The sequence below is a fragment of the Hyaena hyaena genome, unplaced genomic scaffold, assembly GCF_003009895.1.
Source record: "Hyaena hyaena isolate Hyena2069 unplaced genomic scaffold, ASM300989v1 scaffold_38, whole genome shotgun sequence".
Lineage (NCBI taxonomy): Eukaryota > Metazoa > Chordata > Mammalia > Carnivora > Hyaenidae > Hyaena > Hyaena hyaena.
Genome location: NW_024080670.1, coordinates 3,897,690 through 3,922,003, shown reverse-complemented (window position 1 = coordinate 3,922,003; position 24,314 = coordinate 3,897,690). Strand labels below are relative to the sequence as shown.

At 56.2% G+C, this 24,314-nt stretch overlaps 2 protein-coding genes across 6 annotated transcripts; one reads left to right on the top strand and one right to left on the bottom strand.

The window, feature by feature from the left end:
• Positions 1-83: 83 nt before the first annotated feature.
• On the bottom strand, positions 84-16,623 carry GOLGA2 (golgin A2). Of its 5 annotated transcripts, none has more exons than XM_039229531.1 (27): positions 16,196-16,623; positions 14,605-14,727; positions 13,623-13,703; positions 11,122-11,238; positions 10,785-10,828; positions 10,601-10,664; positions 9,898-9,957; positions 9,623-9,703; positions 8,793-8,831; positions 8,448-8,510; positions 8,268-8,361; positions 8,064-8,170; positions 6,884-6,942; positions 6,502-6,643; positions 5,299-5,388; positions 5,090-5,197; positions 4,802-4,889; positions 3,969-4,306; positions 3,557-3,670; positions 2,706-2,930; positions 2,552-2,627; positions 2,245-2,333; positions 1,800-1,982; positions 1,564-1,666; positions 1,373-1,479; positions 1,138-1,291; positions 84-1,051 (listed from the first exon to the last, which is right to left on the bottom strand). In XM_039229531.1, the coding sequence occupies exons 1-27, from the start codon at positions 16,277-16,279 to the stop codon at positions 825-827; spliced, it is 3,060 nt and encodes a 1,019-aa protein (XP_039085462.1). In that variant the 5' UTR covers positions 16,280-16,623; the 3' UTR covers positions 84-824. The 5 variants fall into 5 exon arrangements, with proteins under 5 accessions (XP_039085462.1, XP_039085465.1, XP_039085464.1 ...); XM_039229534.1 differs by having other exon boundaries at positions 2,805-2,930; XM_039229533.1 differs by lacking the exon at positions 9,623-9,703.
• SWI5 (SWI5 homologous recombination repair protein) lies at positions 16,561-21,639 on the top strand. Its single transcript, XM_039229570.1, has 6 exons — positions 16,561-16,564; positions 16,608-16,716; positions 17,017-17,065; positions 18,797-18,918; positions 19,627-19,721; positions 21,294-21,639. The coding sequence occupies exons 1-6, from the start codon at positions 16,561-16,563 to the stop codon at positions 21,356-21,358; spliced, it is 444 nt and encodes a 147-aa protein (XP_039085501.1). The 3' UTR covers positions 21,359-21,639.
• The last annotated feature ends 2,675 nt before the right edge of the window (positions 21,640-24,314 follow it).

Here is a 24,314-nt window from a genome sequence, read left to right as displayed (position 1 = left end):
CCGCTCCCTGCTCAGCGCCCACAGCACAGACCCGAGGACCTAGTGGCCACTGACTGGAAAGAGGCACACGCAAGGCCAAGCAGTATGGCTAAATCCATTTATTCCGAAATAAAAAGCAAAACAGGAGTCGAATTACCCCTGCAGGACCCCGGCCCCGCCCCCGTCCTCTCTATCCCATGCTATCAATAAATAAGTTTCCCTATATTCAAATATTTAATAGAAGTTTCTCCCCATTTGCCAGTTCCACCCTCTGCTATGATACAGGGGCTGCCCTGTCCCCAGAATATACAAAATGTTACATAGATAAGTATGTACACTGGGGAGGGAGCCCACCCCGCCACCAGCTTATGCCTCTGCATGGCCTCAGTTAGCCCTGACATCCCAAGGCCTGGGAGAGTGCTGCCCAGTCGTCTTGCTGGACAGTGGGGAGGGAGGGCACTTGTGCCCCAAAATGCCTCTGAATAGAGGATGCATGAGCCCCTCAAAATGAAGGACTACTTGATGGGGGTGAGGAGGCCACCAGGGAGCCCCTGCTCCCCAAGAGAGGCAGCTTCCTAAATAAACTATATTTATCGAGCCTCTGGCTCTTTGTTTTTCTGGAACCCTGAACAGCCCAGAGATAAAGATACAGCATTGCCAAGGCAGCAAGGGGTCTGCTCCTGGATGTCTCCCCCATTAGGGAGCTCACTATACCCCTCTCAGGGGTCTCAGCTTGGTAGTCGAAGGATAAAAGGGGGATTGGGAAGGAATGGTGGGGTGGTGGGGACGGGGGGGCCAGAGCCCCCAGCCCCATGTCTCTAGGTTTTGTGGCTAGTGTCAACTCCTCAGACCACCGTGATCTTCACCTCGTCGTTGTCGTCAGCCCGGTAGAAGAAGGGGATGCAGGGGTTGTTGCCCAAGCCTGGGCGTTCTCGGGGGTTCTGGATCTCGCACAGCAGCTTAATGATCTGCTGTGCGGTGGGGTTCTCGGCGCCAGTGTGGCGTGGCAGGGCCTCTCCCTGCGGGGGCTCCGCACTGTCGCTGTCGGCCAGGCTCACTTCACGAAGATCATCTTGGGGGCGGTGGGGGAGAAGGGAGGGGCTCTGAGTGCTGTGCAAGCCCTCCCCCACCGCCCGCCAGCCCGTGGGCTCTACTCACCACCCTGGCCATCGACAGCGCCAAGCTCTTGGGCTGGGGGTGCTGTAGTGGCTTCCCCAGCAGGGTTCTGGGCGGTGGCCAGGAACTTGCCCTGCCATTCATTCCGCTCGTCCACCAGGCGGAGCACCAGCTCCTGCAGCTCCAGCAGCTTGACCTGGAGGGAGAGGTGCTGAGCCCTAGCCCTGCCTCCCCACCTCTCCTCTCCGCTCCGCTCCCAAGGATGCTGAGGGCCCACCTTCATTTCCTCTTTGTCCTGAGCCAGTCGGCTAATGTACTCCTCTTTCTCTCGGTGCCGCTCCTTTAGCACGGCCCTCTGATTCTGGTAAAGGGTAATGTACTCTCCTGCAGGGCAGACGGTCTGACGCTCAGGGCTCTCCGACCCCTCACAGAGCTCCCCCACCCTGGGGGGCCAGCTGTGCCACTAACCAATAGTGTCAGTCTCTCCAGAAAGCTGGATGCAGCGATGCTCCAGTTCCTCCACCCGCTCCTTCAGATCCACCTTCTCCTGCATGAGCTCCAGGAAGCGGCTCTGCGGCGACAGCAGCGGCGGTCAGGGCGCAAGGTCAGGGCAAGGGGGTCGGGCGCAGGGTGCAGGGCAGAGATCAGGGCTCGGCAGCCCGCCCTAGCCACCGCCCCCGGGCCAGGCCAGAGCACCCACACACCTGCAGCTTGTCCATGGCCGCCTGGAGGGCCTGGTGGGTCTCCCCGGGCACACTGTCGCCAGTGGTCCCAGGGGCCGCCAGGCGAGCCAAGCGCTGGCAGCGCAGCCTCTGCTCCTTCAGCTGCCCACGCAGGCGTGCCTGCTCCTGCTCGGCACTGGCTAAGGCTGAGTTACAAAATGCCACCTGCGGGTAAGACGTGTACACGTGCACCTTTGTGGGGGAAGCTCGGGATGAGTGGGGGGCAGGGAGGCAGAGAGGAGCGCCTCTCACTGCCCAGGTGGGCACACGTGGTGTTTCAAGGAGGCGCAAGGTCGGACCGTCGGCTCCCAGGGGGGAGGTTGGGCCTCAAGAGGAGCTGAGGGGGGCAAACCAGGAGGTGAGGAGGCAGTCGGGGGCGGGGGGACCAGAGGGAAGCAGGAAGGTGGGGCAGGGAAAGGCCGCTCACCATGGCCTCGTGGCTCTCTAGGTCGTCTGGCATGCTCAGCTTCGGAGGCGCCGCCTCCCGGTCCTCCTCCTCACTGTCCAGTCCGTCTCCTGTTGAGGCGGCCGGAGGGGCCTCAGACAACCCAACAGGGGAGGGGGAGCAGGCCAGGGAGGAAAGCCCGGCTCTGCCCCACCAGCCCGTCCGACCCCGGAGGAGGAGGAGGAGGATTCACCACCCTGAGGGTCCCTTTGAACTCAGTTCTGTGCTGCTCCAGGGCCCCCTCTCCTCCCTGGGCTCTGCCCTCTTCCCCTGGGCAGGTCCCACTTACCCTCCTCAGGCACAGCCATGAGACTCAGCTGGGCCTGGAGCTGCTGGTTCTGCTGGGTGGCAGCTTCCAGGCGTCCCTGAGGGGCCAGGAAAGAGTGAGAAGGGGTGTAGGTCGCAGGCCCGCCCCTGGGGGCCCGGCGCTCCAAGCCCCTCACCCGGGTCTCCTGTAACTCTTGGCGGGCTATCTCGGCCTCCGCCTTGCCCTGAACTTCCTCATGCTGCAGCCGGTCCATGAGCTGGGTCTGTAGCAGCACCTGCTTTTGCAGCATATCCTTGTCAGAGGCCATCTGCTGAAAGGTGGCCGCATACTGCTGCAGGTGGCTCATGTACATGTCCCGCTGCTGCTGTAGGCTCTCAGCCTCCTGGCTCTTCAGCTCCACCTGCAGGAAGACCCTGGGAGTGAGTGAGGCAGGCGGGGGGGGGGTGCCAGATTCTGAGCCCGGACTGGGGAGGTAGGGAGGGGCACAGCTCTTTCTGCCGCCCTGTTGGGGCCCCTGGCTTCTTCACTCTGGGACCTAAGAGACTGCCCCCTTGCCCAGAGCCCCACGCCTCCCTCACCCAGCCTCACACCTCATGACAACCTTCTTTCTATTTTAGCTTTAGTGGGAAAACCAAACCGCGGCCCCACCATACAGGCATTAATCCTCAACACCTCTGTGAGCAAAAGGCTCATCTCCCTTCTAGATTAAGGAAATTGAGGCTGAGAGATGAGAAGTGAGGAGTGACCAGTGGAGCTGGGGTCAGAAGCCAGGGCTGAATCCAAAGAGCCTTCCCCTCTCATTGCGGGGTTGAGGTCTCTAGCCAGGGTGACACCCTCCGGGCCCGGGACTACCCACTTCTCAAAGTCAGAGAGCAAAGAGCAACAAGGAGCCGCACTCAGAGGGACTGGAGTCAGTGCCCTGACCCCCCAACCCCAGGCCAGAACCGCCCATCCTGGCCAAGACCCCTGCCCCCCCGCCGCCCCAACTCTAGGCTCCCAGGCGTCCCCAGCGGGCGCAGGGGTTACCGTCTCCTGTAGCCCGGCCAGCTTCTCCTGCAGCTGGCCCACCTTCTTGGCCAGCTCCTTCTTCAAATGCTGCTCCGACTGCAGTGCACTCGTGATCTCCATATTCTCGTTGCTCTGGTTGGAGAGAAGGAATTGGCGGCTACCCAGTGCGGCTGGAGACCCCAGAACTTGGTGTCTGCCACCCACAGCTCAGGGAAAAGTGGAGGCAGGTGGGAAAATCCCCCCCCCCCCACCGACCCCACCCCATTCACTTGCGATCGGAGGGTGCCTTGATTGGCACCATTTCCCATGAGGTCCATACCCCGCCCCGCACCGGCCCCATTTTACAGGCAGGGAGACAGGGGCCTGGAGAGGGTGAGAGTCCTGCCTTCCCAACACCAGAGGACACGGCCGGCGAGGAAGGGCCGCGCACCAGCCTGACGAAGCCATTCTGCAGCTCGGCCAGCTGCTCCTTGAGCTCGCGGTTCTGGGACAGCGCGCGGCTGATGGTGGTCCGGTCATTCTGCATGGTTTCCAGAATCTGCTTGCGCTCCTCAGCCTGCTCCCCCCAGCACTCGGCGGCCCGCTCCAGCTCCAGCAGCCGCTGCTCCTGCTCCCAGTTCAGGCGGCTCAGACCTTCGTTGTCCTGCACCTGAGCCCGCAGCTGCCCTGCCAGGCTCTCCAGCTCCTTCTGTAGCTGTTCAGCCTCCGCCTGCAGTCGCTCTTCCGCCTCCGAGGGCCCTGCTGGGGCCTCCTGGGCAGGGGGGACAGCTGTGGGGAGCACGCGGTAGAGGCTTCTTATTGCTGTGCCTTCAAAAAACCCCTCTTGCTCCACAGCTCCTTTTATTTAATCTTTTTTTCTTTTTTAAAGTAGGCTCCACGCCCAGTAAGGGGCTAGAACTCACGACCCCAAGAGCGAGAGTCGGACGTTCTACCAACTGAGCCAGCCGGGTGCCCCTGGTCCACAGCTCCTACCTGGGCTTCCTCACCGCAAGCCTTGGCTTGCTGACCAATAATCCCTCACACTCACAGGACATGCAATCTTTCCAGACACTCTAGAGAATAGAGTTCTTTATGTTTTTATGCTCAAGACAACTCTGGGTGGTTGACAGTGGGCACTCGACCCAGACTTGCCAACTCCTGGTACAGACCTCCTTCCCTGGGCCACAGTGCCCTTCCATCCACCCACCTCCCTAGGGCATACGAAGGTGTCCTCACTGGCCCTGAGACCAGCGCTGTTTCCAGATCACTCCGGCCCCAGCTTACCTAGCTGTTTCTTCAGTTTGGCCAAGCTGGCCTCCAGCTCCTGCACCTGACTCACGCTGTGCTCCTTCTCCTCCTTCAACTGGTTCATCTGCCCAGAGCACAGAGGGGATGGGCATGTGGGGGATGGGCAAGCGGGGACAGCCAGGGGGACCATCGCCCTCTCCACCCACACCCGCAAAAAGCACCCAGCCACGTCTGGCTGCACACAGCAAGTGACAGGCTTCCCATTTTACTGATGCCCAGGAAGATCGAATGACCTAAGGTGGGGGGCCGAAGGTCCCCTCTTACCTTTTCAGACATCTGCTTCATCCTTTCCTGCCAAAAGGCATTGTCTTCTTTCAGGTTCTCTACATACTTGTCTCTCTCCAGCTGCATATGCTTGAGGGTGTCTTTCAGCTGCAAGAATGGGCACAGAGGTCACAGGGGCTGCCACGGGGCCGCACCCGCTCCCGCTCGCCTGGGGTCTTCCCGTTTCCACACCCCTCGCAAGGCCTCACCTGCTCCATACGGGTCTCCAGCCGCGCCCGCTCTTCCAGGGCCTGCTGTAACTGCTCACTGCTGTCGGGGGGTTGAGACCCACTAGAAAACTGGTGAGAAGGAAACGAGAAGGTTAGTGTGGGGAGCCCAGGCTGCTCCACGCAGTTTCCCCCAAACGGGTGTGAGCTAGGATAACGTGCAACCCCGGATGGATGAAGATCTCCATCCTCACGTCATTAGTACCACATCTGCAGGCCTTACATTTACTAAATGGTCACTGTGAGAGGCCCTCTGCCTCCCAATCCCGCCAACCTGCTGTGCTTCCTGCCGGATCCTTTTCTGGCTATAATAAGGCTACAGACCAGTGCTCGTCCTAGAGACGGGGTGTTCGGGTCCCAGAGTACGGGCGCCCAGCAACTCCGGAGCAAGTATAAGCCCTCACTTCTTATGTCTCCAGCAAGCCATCTATCAGATTAGGAATGGGCACAAAGGAGGTGTGCCAGTGCTACTGGGCGGATGGGTACAGAGCTCTGTATGCTGCCCAGGCAAGTCGGAATCCACAGACTCGTGTTTTCCTCTGAGGGACTGACCCTAAGAGGAGCCCTGACAATTCAGGTCCCATCCACGAGAAAGCAATCAGAAGGGTGACAGCCTAGGGGAGAACCAGCCGGAGCTGTTTCGCTTGGAAAAATCTTAGGGAGGACAAGGAACCTACGCACACCCCTCTCCACACCATCTGAAGGTCTGTCTTGGGAAAGAGGTGAGATTTTTCCTGTGTTGATCTGAAAGGAAGAGCCTTGCTGAAGAAAGTGACATGAAGGCCGAGTATTGCTGAGTGTGAAAAAACACGGATTTGGCGGGGGGGGGGGGGGGGGGGGGGGGGGGGGGGGGCACTTTCTGACCCAGGCACCCTGACCACCGGGTGGCCCGGCCTCCGAGAGGAAGCAGCAGACAGACTCACGGGCTGCTAACTGCCTTGCCACGTGCCATCCCTCGGAACTACCATCTAGACAAGTTTTCAACTAGGGCGCTTTAAAAAAAAACAAACCTAAAAGTTAAGCCCCACCCCTGAGATTCTGATTCCACAGGTCTGGGCGGGGCCCGATTCGTAGGACAGGAAGTTACAGCAGGAGCAGAACAAAAGTGCAAACCTTCCAGCGCCTGGCTGGAGGCGGCGGCTCCAGGCCGATGGGGCCCTGACTCCCTGGGACCCGGGGCCTCACCTGCTGCAGCAGGAGCTCCGACATCTCCAGCTTCTTCTCCAGGTCCTCCACCCCGAGCTGTAGGGCCTCCTTTTCTTTCATACAGACACGCAGCCTCTCCTGCAGTTCCGAGTTCTGCTCCTTCAGGTCCTCGTTGTCTTTGCTGTAGACACAGGCGGCAAGGAAAGGCACGGATAAGGAACGGAAAGGAGCACTCTGGTGACCCGCCCACCACCACCCTCCCCACAGAGCCACGAACAGTGGCATGGGAAGGGACCCCGGGGATCAAGGGTCACAAGTGGCAGGCCGGAGAGGAGACCCCAGCCTGGCTCCGCACCTGTCCTAACCCCCCCTCACCACGCTCCTGTCCCCCCTCCCACTTCCCAGCCCCCCGCCATCCTACTTGTTCTTGTATAATTCCAGTCTGAGGGCGTCTCGCTCTTTGGTCAAGTCCTTGTGTCTCTGCAAAGACAGAAAGGCGAGGTCAGGCTCACAGACAGCGTGAGCAGGGGAGGGTCAGAGAGAGGGAGATACACAATCTGAAACAGGCTCCAGGCTCTAAGCTAGATGTCAGCACAGAGCCCGATGCGGGGCTCGAACCCACGAACCGTGAGATCGTGACCTGAGCCGCAGTCACCGACTGAGCCACCCAGGCGCCCCACCAGCACTTCAGAACCTTTACTGAGTGCTTTGCTGGGCGCCGAGCTGACAAATCGCATCGAACCCCCGCAATCACCACCCGGGGGAGGCATGGGTGCAGCTCTGTTTTACAGGTGAACAACACAGAGTGGCACAAGTCGGCACCAAGGCGGAGCTGGGATTAAACATCCAGTCTGTCTGATTCTTCACCCATTTTCTCCCTGGGGTGGGGGAGCGGACACAAGGAGAGGGGATTAAATTTGCGTTGTGATCCTCGGTTCCTGTTTTTTGAACAGATGATCTATTCACACGGCTCACCACCCAGAAGGCCAGAGGTGACGTGCCTCCCAGCTACTCGGTTCCTCTCCCTGGGTGTTTATAAATCCTTCCCCGCACTTTGTATCTTTGCGCACACACCCTTCTCTTCTTCCTACACGAGTGGTGGCATACTAAAATTACTGCTCTCGGGGAGCCTGGGTGGCTCAGTCGGTTAAGCGTCCATCTCCTGGTTTCGGCTCAGGTCACGATCTCACGGTTCATGTCAGGCTCTGCACTGACAGCACAGGACCTGCTTGGGACTCTCTCTCTCTCTGCTCCTCCCCCACTGGCACATGTCTCTCTCAAAAACAAACAAACAAACACACACACACAAGTGCTGTTCTGTACAGGCCAAGGCCCACAGCCCATGGAGGGCGGGGCTGGCTCTCAGCCTCTGGGCTCTGCATTCGGTGCTCCCTCCAGAAAGCAGCCCCCACCCCTACCAATTCCCCCAAGCCAGCCAGCTCAGCCCCAGGTTGCTTTTAATAACCACACAACTTTCAGGCAGCGAGAATGATCCCTGCTGCCTTCTGGGCAGCAAAACACCCCATCGTGCGGGGGGACCTTCAGGCCCTTCCCGTCAGGGTAGCCGCGCCTCCAGCGGATGGGCCAGCTGCCGGGCTCACCTTGTCCACTTGTTTCTGCTGTGTAGAGACAGCAGACAGCGTGCGCTCCAGCTCGCCTACGCGCTTGCGGGAAGACTGCAGGCGGCTGGCAAGGTCTTCAGACTCCCCTGGAATGACACAGGTCGAAGCGGGACCCAGGAAGGAATCCCACCAAAGCCCTGCCGATGTGGTGGGCTGCGGGGGGGTGGGTGTCCAGACCCCTACCTGCTTTCTGCCTGACCGCCTGCTGTGTATGCACCAAGGCTGTATGTAAATCGGTCTTCTCCGACACCAGAATCCCTATGGTCTGGATGTGAACCTTTGGGAGGGAAGGAAAGGAGTAGTGAAGGGGAGGAAAGGAAGCATTTCCTGGGGGGACGGGAGGGAGACCTCGGCACCACGCACCTGCAGCTGTTCCCTTAGAGACCCCTGTTCCTTCAGAAGCTTCTGCTCAAACTCCTTCCTCTCCTGCAGGAAGGACACAACATCCCTGACTGGGAGGAGGCAGAGTTGAAACAGCAAAAGACATGCTCCTGGAATGTCACTGACGGCCCAGGACAGGCCCAACAATGCGGCCAGACTTTTTTCTGGGGGGGGGGGGCAAGCAGAGGGGTGAGGCAGGGGTGTGGGAAATGGGGGTCCTTTATTTCTCCAGGCTGGGAGCAGCCATAGATGAAAACGGGCCTCTACAACTCAATCCTCCCCAAACCTATCCGCCACATAATCAGCAGACAAATCACGTTACATTACTTTTTCCAGTTGATCCAAAGCTTCCTGGTTCTGCTGTTTCTGTGGGGAGAGTCAAAGGAAGGTAACTGAGGCTGTCCCCATTTACTACCCTCCCCAGACCGACACAGAGGGATGGGCAGGGGCCAGAAATGGGTTTTAAAGGGAAAGTTCACGGGGACATGAACTGACAGACTCTCCTCAAAGTTCCAAGGAAAGAGACCTTGGGTCTTGGGCACTTTGCCTCACAGCTACACAAGCGAGAGTCTGAATCCAGATGCCCATGAAAGGCCGAGGACATAAACCTCTGGAAATGGGAGTTGAGAAACGAGACTACCCTTCCACCAGTTCATGGCTTGGCATCAGATATTTATGGAGCACATACCAGAGGCCCCGTTCTGTTCTTAATAGCAGGGATACAGGAATGAGAGGGACCTGATTTTCTGAGCTAAAAGGGACCTTGGACACCTCGAAGTCTACCTCCTCAGGAAACTGAAGCCCAGAGAGGAAAGGTGACGTGTCCAAGTTCAAAGATGGAGCAAATTAGGGGCTGAGTCAGGGCCAGAGCACACCAGTCAAGCCAGTGCTTCCTCCAGGGGTAACAGCCCCGGGGCAAGTGGGGCAAGGACTGAAGCAGGGATGTCTAGAGAACAGAGAGGAGGCAAAGAGGGCAGCCACAGAGAGCCATGCTGCATGCTCCGTGCTCCGGGGTCCCTCCAGCTGAGACCCAGGCCCCCCAGCACCCCGTTCTCCCTTGGCATCGGGGCCCCCAGCCCCTCTCTTCAGAGCCCCAGGGGAAAAACGAGAGCCCCAGATTGGCAGTGTGAAACCAGGGGACCCCACTGGACTCTTACCAATTCCTCTATCTTGCTACTGAGTTGTTTGTTTGTTAGATTGCTGGAGTCCAGGGCTAGTGATAGCTCTTGGTACCGGCTCTGAGGCGCATGCAGAGGAGGAGGAGGAGGAGGAGGAATTGGACGAGGGCGGGGGGAGAGGTAGAGAGAGCAGTCATTAGGGTTGGGGGCTGTCTGGGCTGTCTCAGCTGGCAGCGGGGCACCCAGCCCCCACTGTGGGAGGAGGTGGGGGGCTGGCCTGCAGGATCACTCGGCCAGGGTCCAGGCCAACTTACCTCTAGATCCTTTATGTTAGCAGGAGATGCCAGGCCCTCCCCATTGATGTAGGACGAAGACTAGGAGACACGAAAGGGCTCACATGGAGACGCGCTCGGCCCCCCTCGGTGCCTAAGCTCTCTGACTTCCTGTCTTGCCCAACAACTGCAAACTTTTCTTTTTTTTTTTGGTAGCGCTTTTTAAAAATTTTTTTAAATCATTATTTATTTTTGAGAGACAGAGAGAGACAAGCAGGGGAGGGGCAGAGAGGGAGGGAGACACAGAATCTGAAGCAGGCTCCAGGCTCTCAGCTGTCAGCACAGAGCCCGACACGGGCCTCGAACTCACAAACCAGGAGATCATGACCTGAGCCCAAGTCAGGCGCTTAACTGACGGAGCCACCCGGGTGCCCCGCAAACTTTTCTAACTTGGCAGGAACCCCTTGGCCAACTCCTCTTGGTTCTTATCTCCCCCTCCTCCGTCCCCCTCCCAAGCAGCTCTCATTCTGTGCTTTCTGCAGAAGGATCAAATGATATAACCAGCCTCAAGGTCCAACCCGTTCATTCAGGGAGCTTCAAAGAGGACACTCAGAGGAGCTGTGGCGAGCCAGACATCAGCCAGCAGGCCGGGGGTCCCAGACTCTTCCCTTCCTCCCCCTCTGTTTCTTTCTATCATATCTTCCCTCCCCAGCTACCCTACTTTGGGCTTCAAGTTCTGAGGTACCTCAGACACTAGACCATTGAGCTGCTGAGAAAGTTGTCGCAGGCTCTCGGTAGATGACAGACATCTGGGGATGAATACGGGAGTCAGGGGTGCAGGAGGCTCGATGGGGAAGAGGGGGTCACGGGCAGCGGCCTGCCCTGACTCCCTCAGCCTAGGGGCCGCTGCTCCCAGAGGAGATACTCACTTGCTTTCTTCCATGAGAAAAGAATCATTTTCTGCATTATGGTTCTGTTTGGGAAGAAATGCACGAGGTGGTCACTCAATTTCCGGTGAGACCACCCAGGGACAGGGCGGGGGGCAGGGGGAGCCAAGCTCGTTCTGACAACCTTCCGTCTTCCCAAACTTCAAGGAAAGGCCTGGTCCTGGCCTCCCTCGCTTCAGTCCTCGGAAGGGCGCTTGGCTCTAGGAACCAAGCGACCTGGAGAGAGGGCAAGAGGACCCAAAGCAGGGACGGTCCTCTGAGGAGGAGGAGAGGGTGAACGGACAGTGGGGCGGCAGGCAAAGGGGGAGGAGGCACAAACCTGAGTTGATGCCATGCTAGTGACACGGGGGGGACTAGCACAGGGGGAAGGGACACCGCCAGGTGACACGGTGTCATCAACAGTTGGTGCAGCAGGCACGGCGCTGTCTTTGGGCGCCTGTCACAGAATAGAGCAGGGGGTTAGGGGCCATGCAGGTAGGAAGGCGCCTCACTGTCATGGGTGCAGGGGTGCAGAGCGGGCAGGACAGGTGTGGCTGTGGTCAGAGTGACAGTCGCACATGCTGGGAGCCACTCTGGTGCGTGGAGGGCCACTCTGCAACCTTCTGGACGGCCAAAGCTCAAAGCAGAGTATGCACAACCTCCTTCGTGAATGCATGATGGCTTTGCTCTCCCTGGAGCTCAGTAAGACACAGTACCAGGCTCTGACCTTGGCAGCCACAGCAGGTGGAAGATAGGTGTGCCTAGTCAGGGAGGAGACAGGCACGGTTCTTCTGGAATGCCAGAGTGACCTTCACCCTGCACCCCTGCTGGCCAAGAGGGTGCTGGTGACGGAGGCATGGTCAACACCACCGTCCGCCTCCTTCCCCTCTTTTCCTCTGCCCCCTGCTCCCCCGCCAACCACTGGCTGTACTTGACCTATTCAGGCCTTCTCTGGGAAAGCAGCTGCCCAGCTAGAAGCCTCACCTACACCTACCCATAGAAAGAAAAACATGGCCACTACCCCCACCTCAACCTGCTGGTTCTAAAACCAAGACTCAACCTGAGAAACCAGAGGTAAGATGTCTACCCTCTGATTCGTGACATCCTGGAGAACGATCTTGGGATTGGGGACAAGGAGCCATGGAGAAACCACTTCCTCTTCCCTACCTGGACCTACTTGCTTGACCAGAGCCCCACCCAGCCTCTTTCCAGGCTCAGGCCTGACACTTAGTCCAAGTGTCCAGCCCTAGAGATCTAATGGCTGGCAGGCCAGAGGAGCAAAGAGATGGGGAAGATGGTTGACAAACTCAAGTTTGATGAGGGGAGAGGACTAGGGAGCCAAGGCCTGGCCAGTGAGGCTGGGGCCAGGAGGAGGAGGAGGCCAGACCGCTCTCAGGGCCCAGGGCTAGCTGCTCTCTGGACCCATCAGCCCTGGCCTCTGAAAACCCAGCTCTACCTCCCTCTGTAGAGCAAGTGCTGCAGAACCTAGGGAGCTAAGGATGAATCAAGCCATTTGTATGTTTACTGTCCATGCTGACCTTTGACCCCAGAACTAGGAGCTGCAGTGCCAACCCGTTCAACAGAATCTAAAAATTTTTTTTTTTAATGTTTTATTTATTTCTAGGGGGGAGAGAGAGAGAGAGAGAGACAGCATGAGCAGGGGAGGGTCAGAGAGAGAGGGAGTCACAGACTCTGAAACAGGCTCCAGGCTCTGAGCTGGCAGTCAGCACAGAGCCTGACGCGGGGCTCGAACCCACGAACCGCGAGATCATGACCTGCGCGAAAGTCGGACGCTTAACCGACTAAGCCACCCGGGCGCCCCCCATTCAACAGAATCTAATAGGTAAGACCAGAGGCTCAGTGGCCGGCCAGGCGTGAGACTCTGGGGGAGGTGGGCACTTGTAGCCATGGGCCCTGGCAAGCTCTGGACACCTCCCAGGTCTTGGGTTCCCATCGATCCCTAGCACTAAGCACAAGAAAGTTTAGGAAAAGACAAAAGTAATTTTCTGAGAACTTAAATATATATAACACGACAATTTTGTGAACAACCAAATTATTTTACACTGTTAGGCCCTGTAGCTAAAGTCTGGGATATTTAAAAACACTGTCCACTTCCCCACATGTCCCACTGAAATTTGTTTCTCCAGGATTCCCCATTTCTGGAAATGCCATCAGCTCTGTCCAAGACCCTGCAACCGCCAGCCTGCATTGCGGCAGCAGAAAACTGAAATGGGCAACGGTTACTGAGACAGAGAGGATTTAAAAAGTGACAAGAAGGGGTGCCTGGGTGACTCAGTCAGCTAAGCTTCAGCTCAGGTCATGATCTCACGGCTCGTGGGTTCGACCGCGGTGTCGGGCTCTGTGCTGACAACTCGGAGCCTGGAACCTGCTTCGGATGCTGTGTCTCCTTCTCTCTGCCCCTCCCCTGCTCACACTCTATCTCACTCTCAAAAATAAATAAACATTAAAATAATAATAGTCACAAGACAAGAAGGATCTGGGTCTTCGTTTCCAGGACAACACCAGGGTGTGGACATGGAATCGTAGAACTCAGTACAAGCTGCCGGACTCCTCGGGGCCTGTACTCCCTTTCCCATGCCCCTTAGCGGCTCCTCTGAGCCCACAAGGTGTGTCTCACCTTCTCCAAGATGATAAGGGACGTGGGAGAAGGAGAACAAACCCAATCAGCCAAGCAGGTGAAAAAGCAGACATGAACAGCTGAGGGTTAATGACAGCAACATAAAATAAGCCAGAGGCGAAGTATCCCCCAAACCAGAGAAGCCTTGGGGCATGCACAGCTGGGAAAGAGCAAGCCAGAGAGGGGGCTCGGCACTGCCTCACCTTCCACTTGTCCAATGGGGGGAGCGCTACCCCATTGGAGCGGTTAAGGTCGGACACCAGCACCTTCAGAATGTCCTGAATCTACAGGAGGCGAAAAGGGAGAGACAAGGGCAGGGGGAGAGAGAGAAAAGTGGCTTAGAGAGAGGAGAGAGAGTCAGGGAAGGATGAAGAGATGGCTTCAGGAAAATGGAATGCTGGAGAAGAGAGACAGGAACAAATCCACGGCCTGTGCCGCCTTCCCTGACAGCCACCTGGCGCCTTGCAGAAATCAACGTGCACAGAGAGAAAAGTCCCCTGAAAGACGCAGTGACATAGGATGCAGTCACCTGCCCGATGCAGCTGTTTTCTGAATACATTCGCTAGAGCCTCTCCTCAGGCCCAGGGTGCAGGGGAGGACTCTCACAAGACTCTCGTCTGTTTTAAAAACCAGACTTCCGAGGGAAGGGTTCACTTGAACAAAGGGGGCTCCAGCTAAAAGTCTGAAAGACACCGACCTGCTCCAGCAATATCATCTTACAGAGGAGGCAACGGAGGCCCAGGGGAGGCATTGATTTTCCTGAGCTCGCCCAGCCAACAGGGGGCAAAGATGGACTCAAAACCCACCGTCTCCTGCCCCACCACACCCTGGGCCTCTTTTGGTGCTTCCTAAAGGAAGAGTGTGGTGGCAAACGGCTATTCCCACCGCCTGGCTTCTCCTTGAGGCTGGGGATGTGGAAAGTCACCCGATCCGCAAGTCAAACAGCACCACCCTGGACTGAATGGTTACCCTGCACAAGGCCCTATACTAAGGGACTCATATAAAAACATCATCAACCATCTCATTTCCGGGTCACAAGTCTAAGTCAAATTTTTACTGATGTGGGAAGAGATCCCCAGCAGGGACATATCTCCCACACCTGACACTTCCTCCACACCCTGCATCACTGCCTTTACGATCCCTCACATAACCGTGTCCCCGGAAGTCTGGCCAGCCAGTACTCACATCCTCAGGAGAGTGACAACCATCAGAAGTGGCTGTCTCAGGGCTACTGCCATTTTTAATCTTCCTTTTCTTCTTCGCTCCTGCAGGAACACCCGGGCTGTTCCTCTGCTGATATTCTCTCAACTGCAAACAAGGAAAAGCAATAGGATTCGTGAGAACCGCAAACTCCCGTATTCACGTCAAACTTTGTAGTTTCCGATATATGCCTCTATCCGCCACTTGATTTAATGCCACCAGCAAGCCTACAAGGTGTTGTAATCCTTAATGACTGCAGAAATAGACTGACAACATGGCTTAAAAAAAGGTGGGGGGGAGGTAATAATGGAATTTAAACCCAGTCTTCTGCTTCCGAGTTCTAGGGTTATACCATGAAATCAGCAGGTGCTAAGAGGCAAACCCAGAGGCAAAGAGGTGGAAGAGTAAATATCTGCATAATCAGACATCAGAGTCCTTGCCTACACATCTGTCAAAGCTTCACACTGGTATTTCTCAAACTTTTACATCAACATATCCTGATGGCAGAAAGCGGCAAAGGCACGCGCCTGGTGAATCTGGGAACGTAACAGAACAAGGGGCAACCCAAGCACCATGTCAGAGAGCAGTCTATTGTAATCTTACAAATCTATGCAAATGTCATCCCGAGGTATATGAACCTAAAAGGATTTTTCTCAAGAGCAGTCAAGCAAAACGGATGCTTTGGTCCCATGTTTATCTGGTGGCATTCAGGACGCTACATGCTCAAATGATGATTTGGGGAAGATTCCCAGCTGTGTTAACAGAGATCTGGTCGGCAGAGGGTAAGCGGATCGCACCCCAAAGAGCACTGATTATGAGGCACCCTGGTTCCAGAATCATAGGGAATTAAAATGTGAGGCAGAGAATTCAGATTAAAAATGTCAAAAGTCTTTCTGGACAGTAGAAAGCTAGGAAGATACTAAACTAAAGGAAATACATTTTCTCCATTGTTACCAAGGTGTTATCAACATGTCTGGATCACTGGTGAAGTCAATGTCTAAGGATGGGGTACAGTCTAGAGTAAGGGAGCCTGAAACCTCTCCCACCTGAGTCCTACAGTCCCCAGTTCCCTTCAAGCTGGAAATCTGTGCCATGACCAGAGACACTGGAAAGGGGATGAAAACAGGGAGACGGGGTAGTTAAGATCAAACACCGGGCGCTAATGACAGTTCCGAGGGGGATTGTGACGTAACTACATTCCACTCCTCCCTACCGACGCCCGCGGCTCCGCGCTGGGGGAGGGGAGAGCAGGGCCGGGACCCAGGTCCTTGGAGAGTGGACTCGGCCCGGGGAGCCCGGGTCGTCTGGTTCTGGGCGGCAGAAGGCGAGGGCCGAGCCCGGAGCTGTGAGCCCAGGGAGTCACGGCCCAAAGTCACCCAGGGGCGACGGGAGAGGGCGGGGGCTGGGCTGCCAGGGGGCGGGACTGGCTGAGAAGACTTTGGGTGGGGGGGGGGGCGCCAAGGGGCGCCGAGGGGCTCTCCCTGTGTGCCTAAGGGGCAGCACAGACTCTGGCCACCGCCCGGCCGTCAAAGGTGCCTTTGGCTGGGTCAGGGAGCCGCGACTCGGCACGTTTTACCTTTTTCTTGGCCGCAGCCAATTTGCTCTGTCGGGTTTCTTCCGACATCCCGGGACAGGGAGGGGAACGGGGGGGCCACATCATCGCGATCCCGGCAACCACCGCGGAATTGCTCCCGGTAGTCACCGCGCCGGATTGCAACTGAGCCAGAAAGGGAGGGACAGGGGCGTTTCTAGGCTACAGCTGGGTGGGCACGGCTTCAATTCTCTAAGCCTATTGGTGGATAAGAAAGATGACAGGGAAAGGGGGAGGGGTTAGAACACCGCGAGCCCAAAGGAACAGGTGGAGTCACAAGGGAAGCTGCGCACGCAGCCGCGGTCTCCGCCCACCTAGGGGGAGGGGGGTGGGACCTGGGCTCACACAGGATGCGTGCGCAGCTCGCTTCCGGACGGTTGCCGGTCTCCGTCATAAGCTTCCGGTTACCTGGCTGCCCCGGGAGTCTGCTCTCCCGCCACCGTCCTGGACCCTCCTGCGCTGCAGACGCCCCCGAGACGGGGGCCCCGGACCCCAGGGCTCAGAAGGTGGGCGAGGAGCGGACAGCAGGGCGAAAGCGGATCTCTTCACAGTCCCTTTCCTGACTCCTCTTAGCCCTGCCCAACTCTCGTCTCCGAGATCACTTCCAGAGACCCGCATCCAGCCCTCCACACTCCCCCTCTCAGAATCCCCCTCCCTTGAGGCTCCCTACCCTGATCCCGGACCCTGTGTGGCCCCTTCCCAACTCCTTACCTCCCACCCACCACCCACCCCACCCCCACATACCCCTTTCCTCCCAGCGCGGACTCTAGGTTCAATCAGTCTTTTTCCCTCGGATTCTTCTCCAGGACTCAACCAGGACTTTCCAAAAGTTGCCGCGGGGCCTTCCAATCCCCTGTGAGTACGCTTGGGCCCGTCCCCCTCCCCCCGGCCGACCTTGTTCTACTGAGAAACTCCAGATCTTTTCTCAGCCCTTCCCCTTCTTTTCCTCCCGCCCACCACGCTTCAAGGAAGCAGCAGCGCCCTGGTCTTTGCCCGTGGTAGCCCAGGTTCTCCAAGGGGGCTCTGTCTCTCCTCCTCCCTGACAGCAGCGCAAGTGGTTGGTTTGTTCCTTTTCACACCACGACCCACCCCACACAGAAACCATTCTCACTCCCTCAGCCACATGTGTTCTCTCCTGCCTTTGCCATTTAGGTGTACGCTCCCCTTCTGGAATGCTCTCCTTCCGGCTTTTTGCCAGGCTGATGCCTGCTCATCCTTTAGAGTTGAGGTCCCTAAGAGGAGCCTCGCCCCAACTTCTGGCTCAGTTCAGCGTCTCAGCGAGGCACTCCCTTAGCACACTATACTTCAAGTTCAAAGCACTTTTCAGGCTTGTTGTTTGTTGATTTATTGTCATTCACTCATTCATTTGACACATTTTATCGAGTGCCTGTCATGTGCCCGGCACTATTGGGGACCCAGTGGACAAAACAGTCCCTGTACTTGTGCAGTTTACACTCAAGGGGTGGAAGGCCGACAAGGAACAAAAGGTTATTAATGAAATGTCTATGTCAGGTGGTGACCGATGTTATAAAGTATCAGGACAAAGGAAAAGTGGGCCACCGAGAAGTGACCATTTTAGGCGGGGTGGTCAGGCAAGGCCTTTCTAGTGAAGTGAGTGTGGAGCTTTCGATGGAGATATCTGGAGGGAAAACACAACCTGGCTGTTTTATATACATTCTGTGAAGACGGGGGCCAGGCTTGATGTCTTATCCGTTGCTGAATCCCTTCCTTGGTCTCTTCTATCTTGTGCAAACAGTTGATCCAACACACATTTCCTGAAGATTAGCGGTGTCCCAGGCACCGGCCTTCACAGAATTTAGAGACAGAAAGTCTGCAGCCCCAGGGAAGGGTTGTTATCCAAGGAGATTATAAGCCCAGCGACATCATAGATTTGGGAGGAGAATCCAAGAAATAGACTTGAAGCCGATTAGCTGGGGTCAGATTAGGGGCCAGGGTGAGCCCGTTGGTTAGGATTAGGTCTGGCTGGGAGTGAAAGAAAACCCCAAATAATGGTGGCCTAACCCGTCCTCGGTGACCCAGGCCTCTATCTTGTTCTCCCACATCTTCAACGTGGGTTCCATCTCATCCCCCAAGATACTGATCAGCTGTTTTATTACGTTTACACGCCAGCCAGCGGGAAGGAAGAATGCCAAAGAAAGGGAGACCCTCTTCCTGGAAGGACTATTTCCAGATGTTGCATACACCATTTCTGATTAATTTCTACTCACCAGAACTTACAGGGGCCACATCTCATTCCAAGGGAAGCTGCGAAATGTAATCTTATTAAAAGGGAGTCAGTCACCAAGCAGAAGCAGGAGGTGGCTGTTGGGGATGATTTGTAGGTTCTGAATTGTGGATAATGGGTCAGTCTGGCTAATGACTTTTTTTAATGTTTTATTTCTGAGGGGGGGGAGGGGCAGAGAGAAAGGGGAATAGGATCCAAAACAGGCTACATGCTGACAGCAGCAAGCCCGACACGGGGCTCGAACTCAGGAACCCATGAGATCGTGACCTGAGCCAAAGTCGGATGCTCAACCGACTGAGCCACCCAGGTGCCCCTGGCTAATGACTTTCTGTGCCACTCAGCGGCCATCTCCCAAGTCTGGCCAGGCTGATGGAGCCGGCAAGGATTCTCTGCACCTTGACATTCAGAAACTGAAGGAGAAGAGCGACCTGCTGGACAAGGAGATCTCCCAGTTTATCTCTGAGTAAGTCTCGCTGGGCCCCTCAGCGCGCTTCAGAGAACTTTTAACCAGTGCCCAGTAACTGAAACCCAGCCGCACTAGCTGAGCGCAGCACCAGGACCGTGTCCCACGCCCTGCTTTGGATTCAGGGTGTCTCAGCAGCCTCTCTCGGGTAGGGGTGTGGTCAGACCCAGGAGGAGCGGGAACCAGGACGCGGAAAGCTGTCTAGAACAGGTTATCCCTCTCCGGGTCTCCCCACGGGCCCTGGTTCTCTGCCTCTGCTCCCATCTGCACACAGACTCCGTTCTGTCTCTCTGCAGGTAGGGCTCTCAGAGCCTGGGGAAAGCTGGCTCTTTGGCAGCTCCTAGATTTTCCCATGTCCTCATGCTCCAGCTGCGTGGCCTGGACTGAGCAGCCTTTGAATGTGCCTTCAGACGTGAGGGGATTTGACTAGCCACTCACGTGCTGATCTGTGAATCCCTCGGCTGTGGCCAGGGTCACATAGTACCAGTGTGGCTGGGAACCGCCCCCTAAGGGCACAGAGACTTTTGCCAGGAGTGAGGGGCTGGGCAGATCCCCGCCCTACCGTAAGTTTCCTGAGGGCCAACCCTGTGTCCCTAGTAGCTCCTTAGTGAACGTTGGGTAAATAGATGCCTTGTTACTCTCCGAGCCTCGCGTCGTCTTCAGCTTTCTTAAAGATGTTCTATCTTTCTCTCCCATCCCACATCCCAGAGGCTACAGTGTGGCTGAACTGGAGGACCACATCTGCCAGCTCCATGAGTATAATGACATCAAGGATGCAGGCCAGATGCTGCTAGGCAAGCTAGGTGGGTGCCAGGGCCCCCGAGGAATAGCCAGGGCTCAGAGGGAAGGGGCCCCCACTCCTCAGGGTGCTGGGATTTTGCTCCTGGGCCCCCTGATTTTCCAGCTCTCCCAGCCTTCTCAGCTGCCCTGCTCCCCAAATGCCCCAGAGCAGCTGGACAGCTCTTTCAGGCGCCCCTGAGGTACTTTCCTTCAAGTTTAGGGCCTCCTTCAGAGCCAGAGACAGGTTTGAGCATGAACTCACCTACCTGCTAGATTGAGGGCTACGGTTCCTAGTCTTCTGGGGCCTACTCAGTGACTGAAACACCGTCCTCGCCTCAAGTGGCTGACTTATTACGGAGGCAGAAAGTCCCAGAAGGGCGACGACTCTGTGGCTTAAAGGAGTATTTTGTTCTTCCCTGAACACAGTCCGACTATCCGGAGGGCTCGGCCAAGGCGTAGACACCTGTGTCCTGGCCGGTTAGGACAGTCCACCTTGGAGGCCAGCTTCTGTCACCTGGCTCTGGTCGGTGGGCACTCCCATGTTCAGCAGCCAGTGACTGTTTGGGACAGTGTGCAGCGCTGGGCTGTCCCCCTGGTCGCTACAGGGGACTGCAGAGCTATCTTTCAGCACCCAGGAGTCCGTCAGAGAGGGCGCCTCTGTTCCAGTGGGGAATGGGTCCCAAGGAAGGAAAGGAGACAGTAGGAGGAGGCAAATATGGATGGATGGAGAAAGGAGGAGGATCAGGCCCCAAGAAGAAATGAGGGTGAGGGGACTACAGGCTGGTGGTTAAGGGCAGACACTCATGGGAGGTAGAACCCGGCTTGAGCTCAGTCTGTCTGGTCACAGGGCCTGGAGCGGGCAGCCCGCCTTCTTTCATCGGTTCAGGTGGTATTTACTGAGCACCTACTCTGTGCTGCTCTGCAGGGTGGGGGGGCACCCTCGTGAACCAGACCCTTGAAGCTCCCTGTTCTCGAGTGACTTCTGGTTTGGGGGTGGAGGTGGGGGAGGGGAACAGGCAGTAAGCAAAGGAGCACGAAGAAAGGAATTCTAAAATGTGTGAAGTGCTATGAAGGAAACGAGGGCCAGAGCTGGGGAACATGGAGACATGAACAGGGTGGCGGGTAGGGAAGAGCTAAGGCGGTCGGGGAGGCCCCCTGAGGACACCCTTTTCCCTGGGAGAAAAAAAGAGTCTTTGAGGGAGCAGGAAGCATGGCATCACCAGACGGCCAGGCCGGGGCCCGGGGTGGGGGGGGGCGGGGGGGAGCGGGCTGAGGAGTGAGGGTTTTCAGCGGGCCCCACGTGCAATGTAAATACGAAGTTACATTTCCCACAGATGGCGCCAGTGCTCGGCGTGCAGCCTCGGGGAGCTTTGCTTGACACCTCTGCAAAGCAGGGTGAGGGTTCAGTGGGTCTAGTTTAGAGTGGCCAAGCAGGGCCCACAGTGGAGGAGTCTAGAAGGAGTAGCAGGAGGGTATCCCGGGCAGGTGGAGAAGGAAGGCGGTGTAGGAGTGGGTCCTGGGTAGCTCAGGCCTTGGGTCATTCTCCTTCCTACGCCTCCGGCCAGACACATCCTTTCTTTCTCCTTTCCTTTCAGCCGTGATCCGAGGCGTCACCACCAAAGAGTTGTATCCAGAATTTGGCTTGGACATGAATGACTGAGCCAAGGCTAACAGCCCCTTGTCCATGGCCCAAGGGGACAGGCAGATTTGGACATGAGAGGCAGTGAGAGCCCAATCAGAATACCCACTCACTTCCCACCAAGAAAGTGTCAGAAGCCCTTTTCTAGAGAGCTCAAGCTGAGTGAGGAGGGAGCCCAGAGAAGAGGCGGACAGAGAAGGGCTGTTTCCTGAAATGTCCAGTGATATATGTGTGTGTGTGTGTGTGTGTGTGTGTCTCCTGTTTGTAAATAAACATACAAGCAATCTTGGTATAAATCTTTACACTGAGTCCCTCTCCTCTGGTAGCCCCCTGATCTTCCCTGGGAGAAAGACAGCCTGCCTTGGATTATAACAAGCTTACATGGGGTGTCTGGGTGGCTCAGTCAGTCAACCATCCAGTTGACTCTTGATTTTGGCTCAGGTCATGATCTCGTGACTGTGAGGTCGAGCCCTGTGTCAGGATCCATGCTGAGCATGGAGCCTGCTTGAGATATTCTCTCTCTCTCTCTCTCTCTCTTTCTCTCTCCCCCTCTCCCTCTCTCTCTCTCTCTCTCTCTCAAATTAAAAAAAAAAAAAAATTGGCGTGCCTGATTGGCCTAGTCGGTTCAGCGCCGGACTTTGGCTCAGGTCATGGTTTCAGGGTCTGTGGGTTTGAGGCCCGCATCGGGCTCTGTGCTGACAGCTCAGGCCTCGAGCCTGCTTCAGATTCTGTCTCCCTCTCTCCCTGTCCCTTCCCCTCTTTCTGTCTCTCTCAAAAATAAAGATTAAAGGGAAAAAAAATTTTTTTTTAATTAAAAAAAATTGTGGGGCTCCTGGGTGGCTCAGTCTGTTAAGTGTCTTAACTTCGGCACAGGTCCTAATCTCATGGTTCGTGAGTTTGAGCCCTGCATTGGGCTCTCTGCTGTGAGCATAGAGCCTGCTTTGGATCCTCTGTCCCTCTCTCTGCCCCTCTCCTACTCTCTCTCAAAAATAAATAAGCATTAAAGAAAAAAATTGGAAATAAGCTTACACGTACCAGGCACTATGCTGAGCCTTTCATCCATCATCTCTCATGTGGGGAGTCCATGCTATGAGGATTTAGTATTGCTACCCCCATTTTACAGATGAGGAAATTGAGGCTCAGAGAAGCAAAGTGACTGACTTACCTAAGGTCACACAGCCAGTAAGCGGCAGAGCAGGGATTTGAGCACAAGTCTAATCCTGAAGCTCGCGGTTTGCAGTGTTGCCTCTCTGGGCTGGGGCACAAGCCGGTAAGGGCTGCGGGTGAAACAGGGACGCTGGAGGAATTCTTCCCTTGTGAGTCCGTCTACACGATGAGCGATCCAGTCTCCAGCTACAGTCCGCCAGGCCAGGGCGGGCTGTCATGTGTTGCTTGTGGGTTGCTTATCCTGAAGCACCAGCACTGGCAGAAGTAGAACTAGTGTTTCAAGTGCTCAGTACCATCCAGAATGACAGGATTTGACACTGAACTTGCCAAATGTCCTGACTGTTCCAGCTGCTCATCCTGCTGTCCCTGCAGGACATCTTGAGATCTTAGATGTGATAGCAGCACTTGAGAACAGGCTGTCATGAGGTGGGGGAAGTGTGGTTTCTTTAAGACTTTTTTTTTAATGTTTCTTTTTGAGACGGGGAGAGAGAGAGAGAGCATGAGCGGGGAAGGGGCGGAGAGAGAGGGAGACACAAATCTGAAGCAGGCTCCAGGCTCCAAGCTGTCAGCACAGAGCTCGATGTGGGGCTCAAACTCACGAACTGCAAGATTGTGACCTGAGTCGAAATCTGACGGAGCCACCCAGGCGCCCCAGGGAAGTATGGTTTCGAAAAACCCGCCCGGTGAATCAGGCCTGGGTGGGGGTTCCAGCTCTGTCCACTTATGAGCTGTGTGGCCACAGGCCACTGACGTGGCCTCTAGAAGCAGAAATTATAGTGCTGTATGCAGAGCGTCAGTTTGCACAAGTTGCCTCATCAAACGACCACCAGGTCTCCATGGCCGAGCACAGGAAGGGTTTACTTCATCAAGTCTGATGAGAGTCTGGCGGCCCCCCTGCATCTTAGGACTTCTCCACCGGAATCCGCAGCAGGGAGAAGAGGAGAGGAGAAGACACAACAGCTCTGAATTGACTCCTCTCCGCATCAGCAGCCATCACTCCTGCTCACAGACAGTTGTTCAGAACTAGCCACGTGGCCCTAACCCGCTAAGGGAGATGGGGACTGGGAAACGGGAGTGAGCGGTGGAGACAGGCCGAGACAAGCTGCCTTCTGAGCCACAAGTGTCTGGCTCTAAAGCATTCTTCCAGGGCTCGGGGAACAGCTGCACACGCTCCTCAGTGGCTGGCCTGAACCTCACCCGCCACGTCCCAGCCCGTTCTAGAGCCCAAACGCTTGTTTGCATCTCTATGCCCCTGTTAATGATCATGAAAGCCCAAGTGCATCCTCATTTTTGGGTGTTTCTTGTCATTTCCTATGCTTTCACATCATAATGTCAACAGGTTTTCACAACCACCTGATGGGATAGGTTCTATTATCATCCCCATTTGGCAGGTGAGGAAACTGAGGCTCAGAGAGTGGAGGCAACTTGTCAAAGTCAGACAGTGGCCACGCCTGGACAAGAGCCCAGGTCTGTCTTGCTCCGGACCCCCCCCCCCCAGGCTTTGTCTAACCTGGACCACACCATGATGCCTTGTGGGGCAGGGCACCCTCTGATGACAAGACTGTCCTCAGATTCATCTTGGGGCGCCTGGGTGGCTCAGTTGGTGAAGTGTCCGACTTCAGCTCAGACCATGATCTAATGGTTTGTGGGCTCAAGCCCCACATCGGGCTCTGTGCTGACAGCTCGGAGCTTGGAGCCTGCTTCGGAATCTGTCTCCCTCTCTCTCTGCCCCTCCCCTGCTTGCTTGCTCTCTCTCCCTCAAAATAGTAAATAAACATTAAAAAAAAAAAACTAGACTGCACCTTTCCTG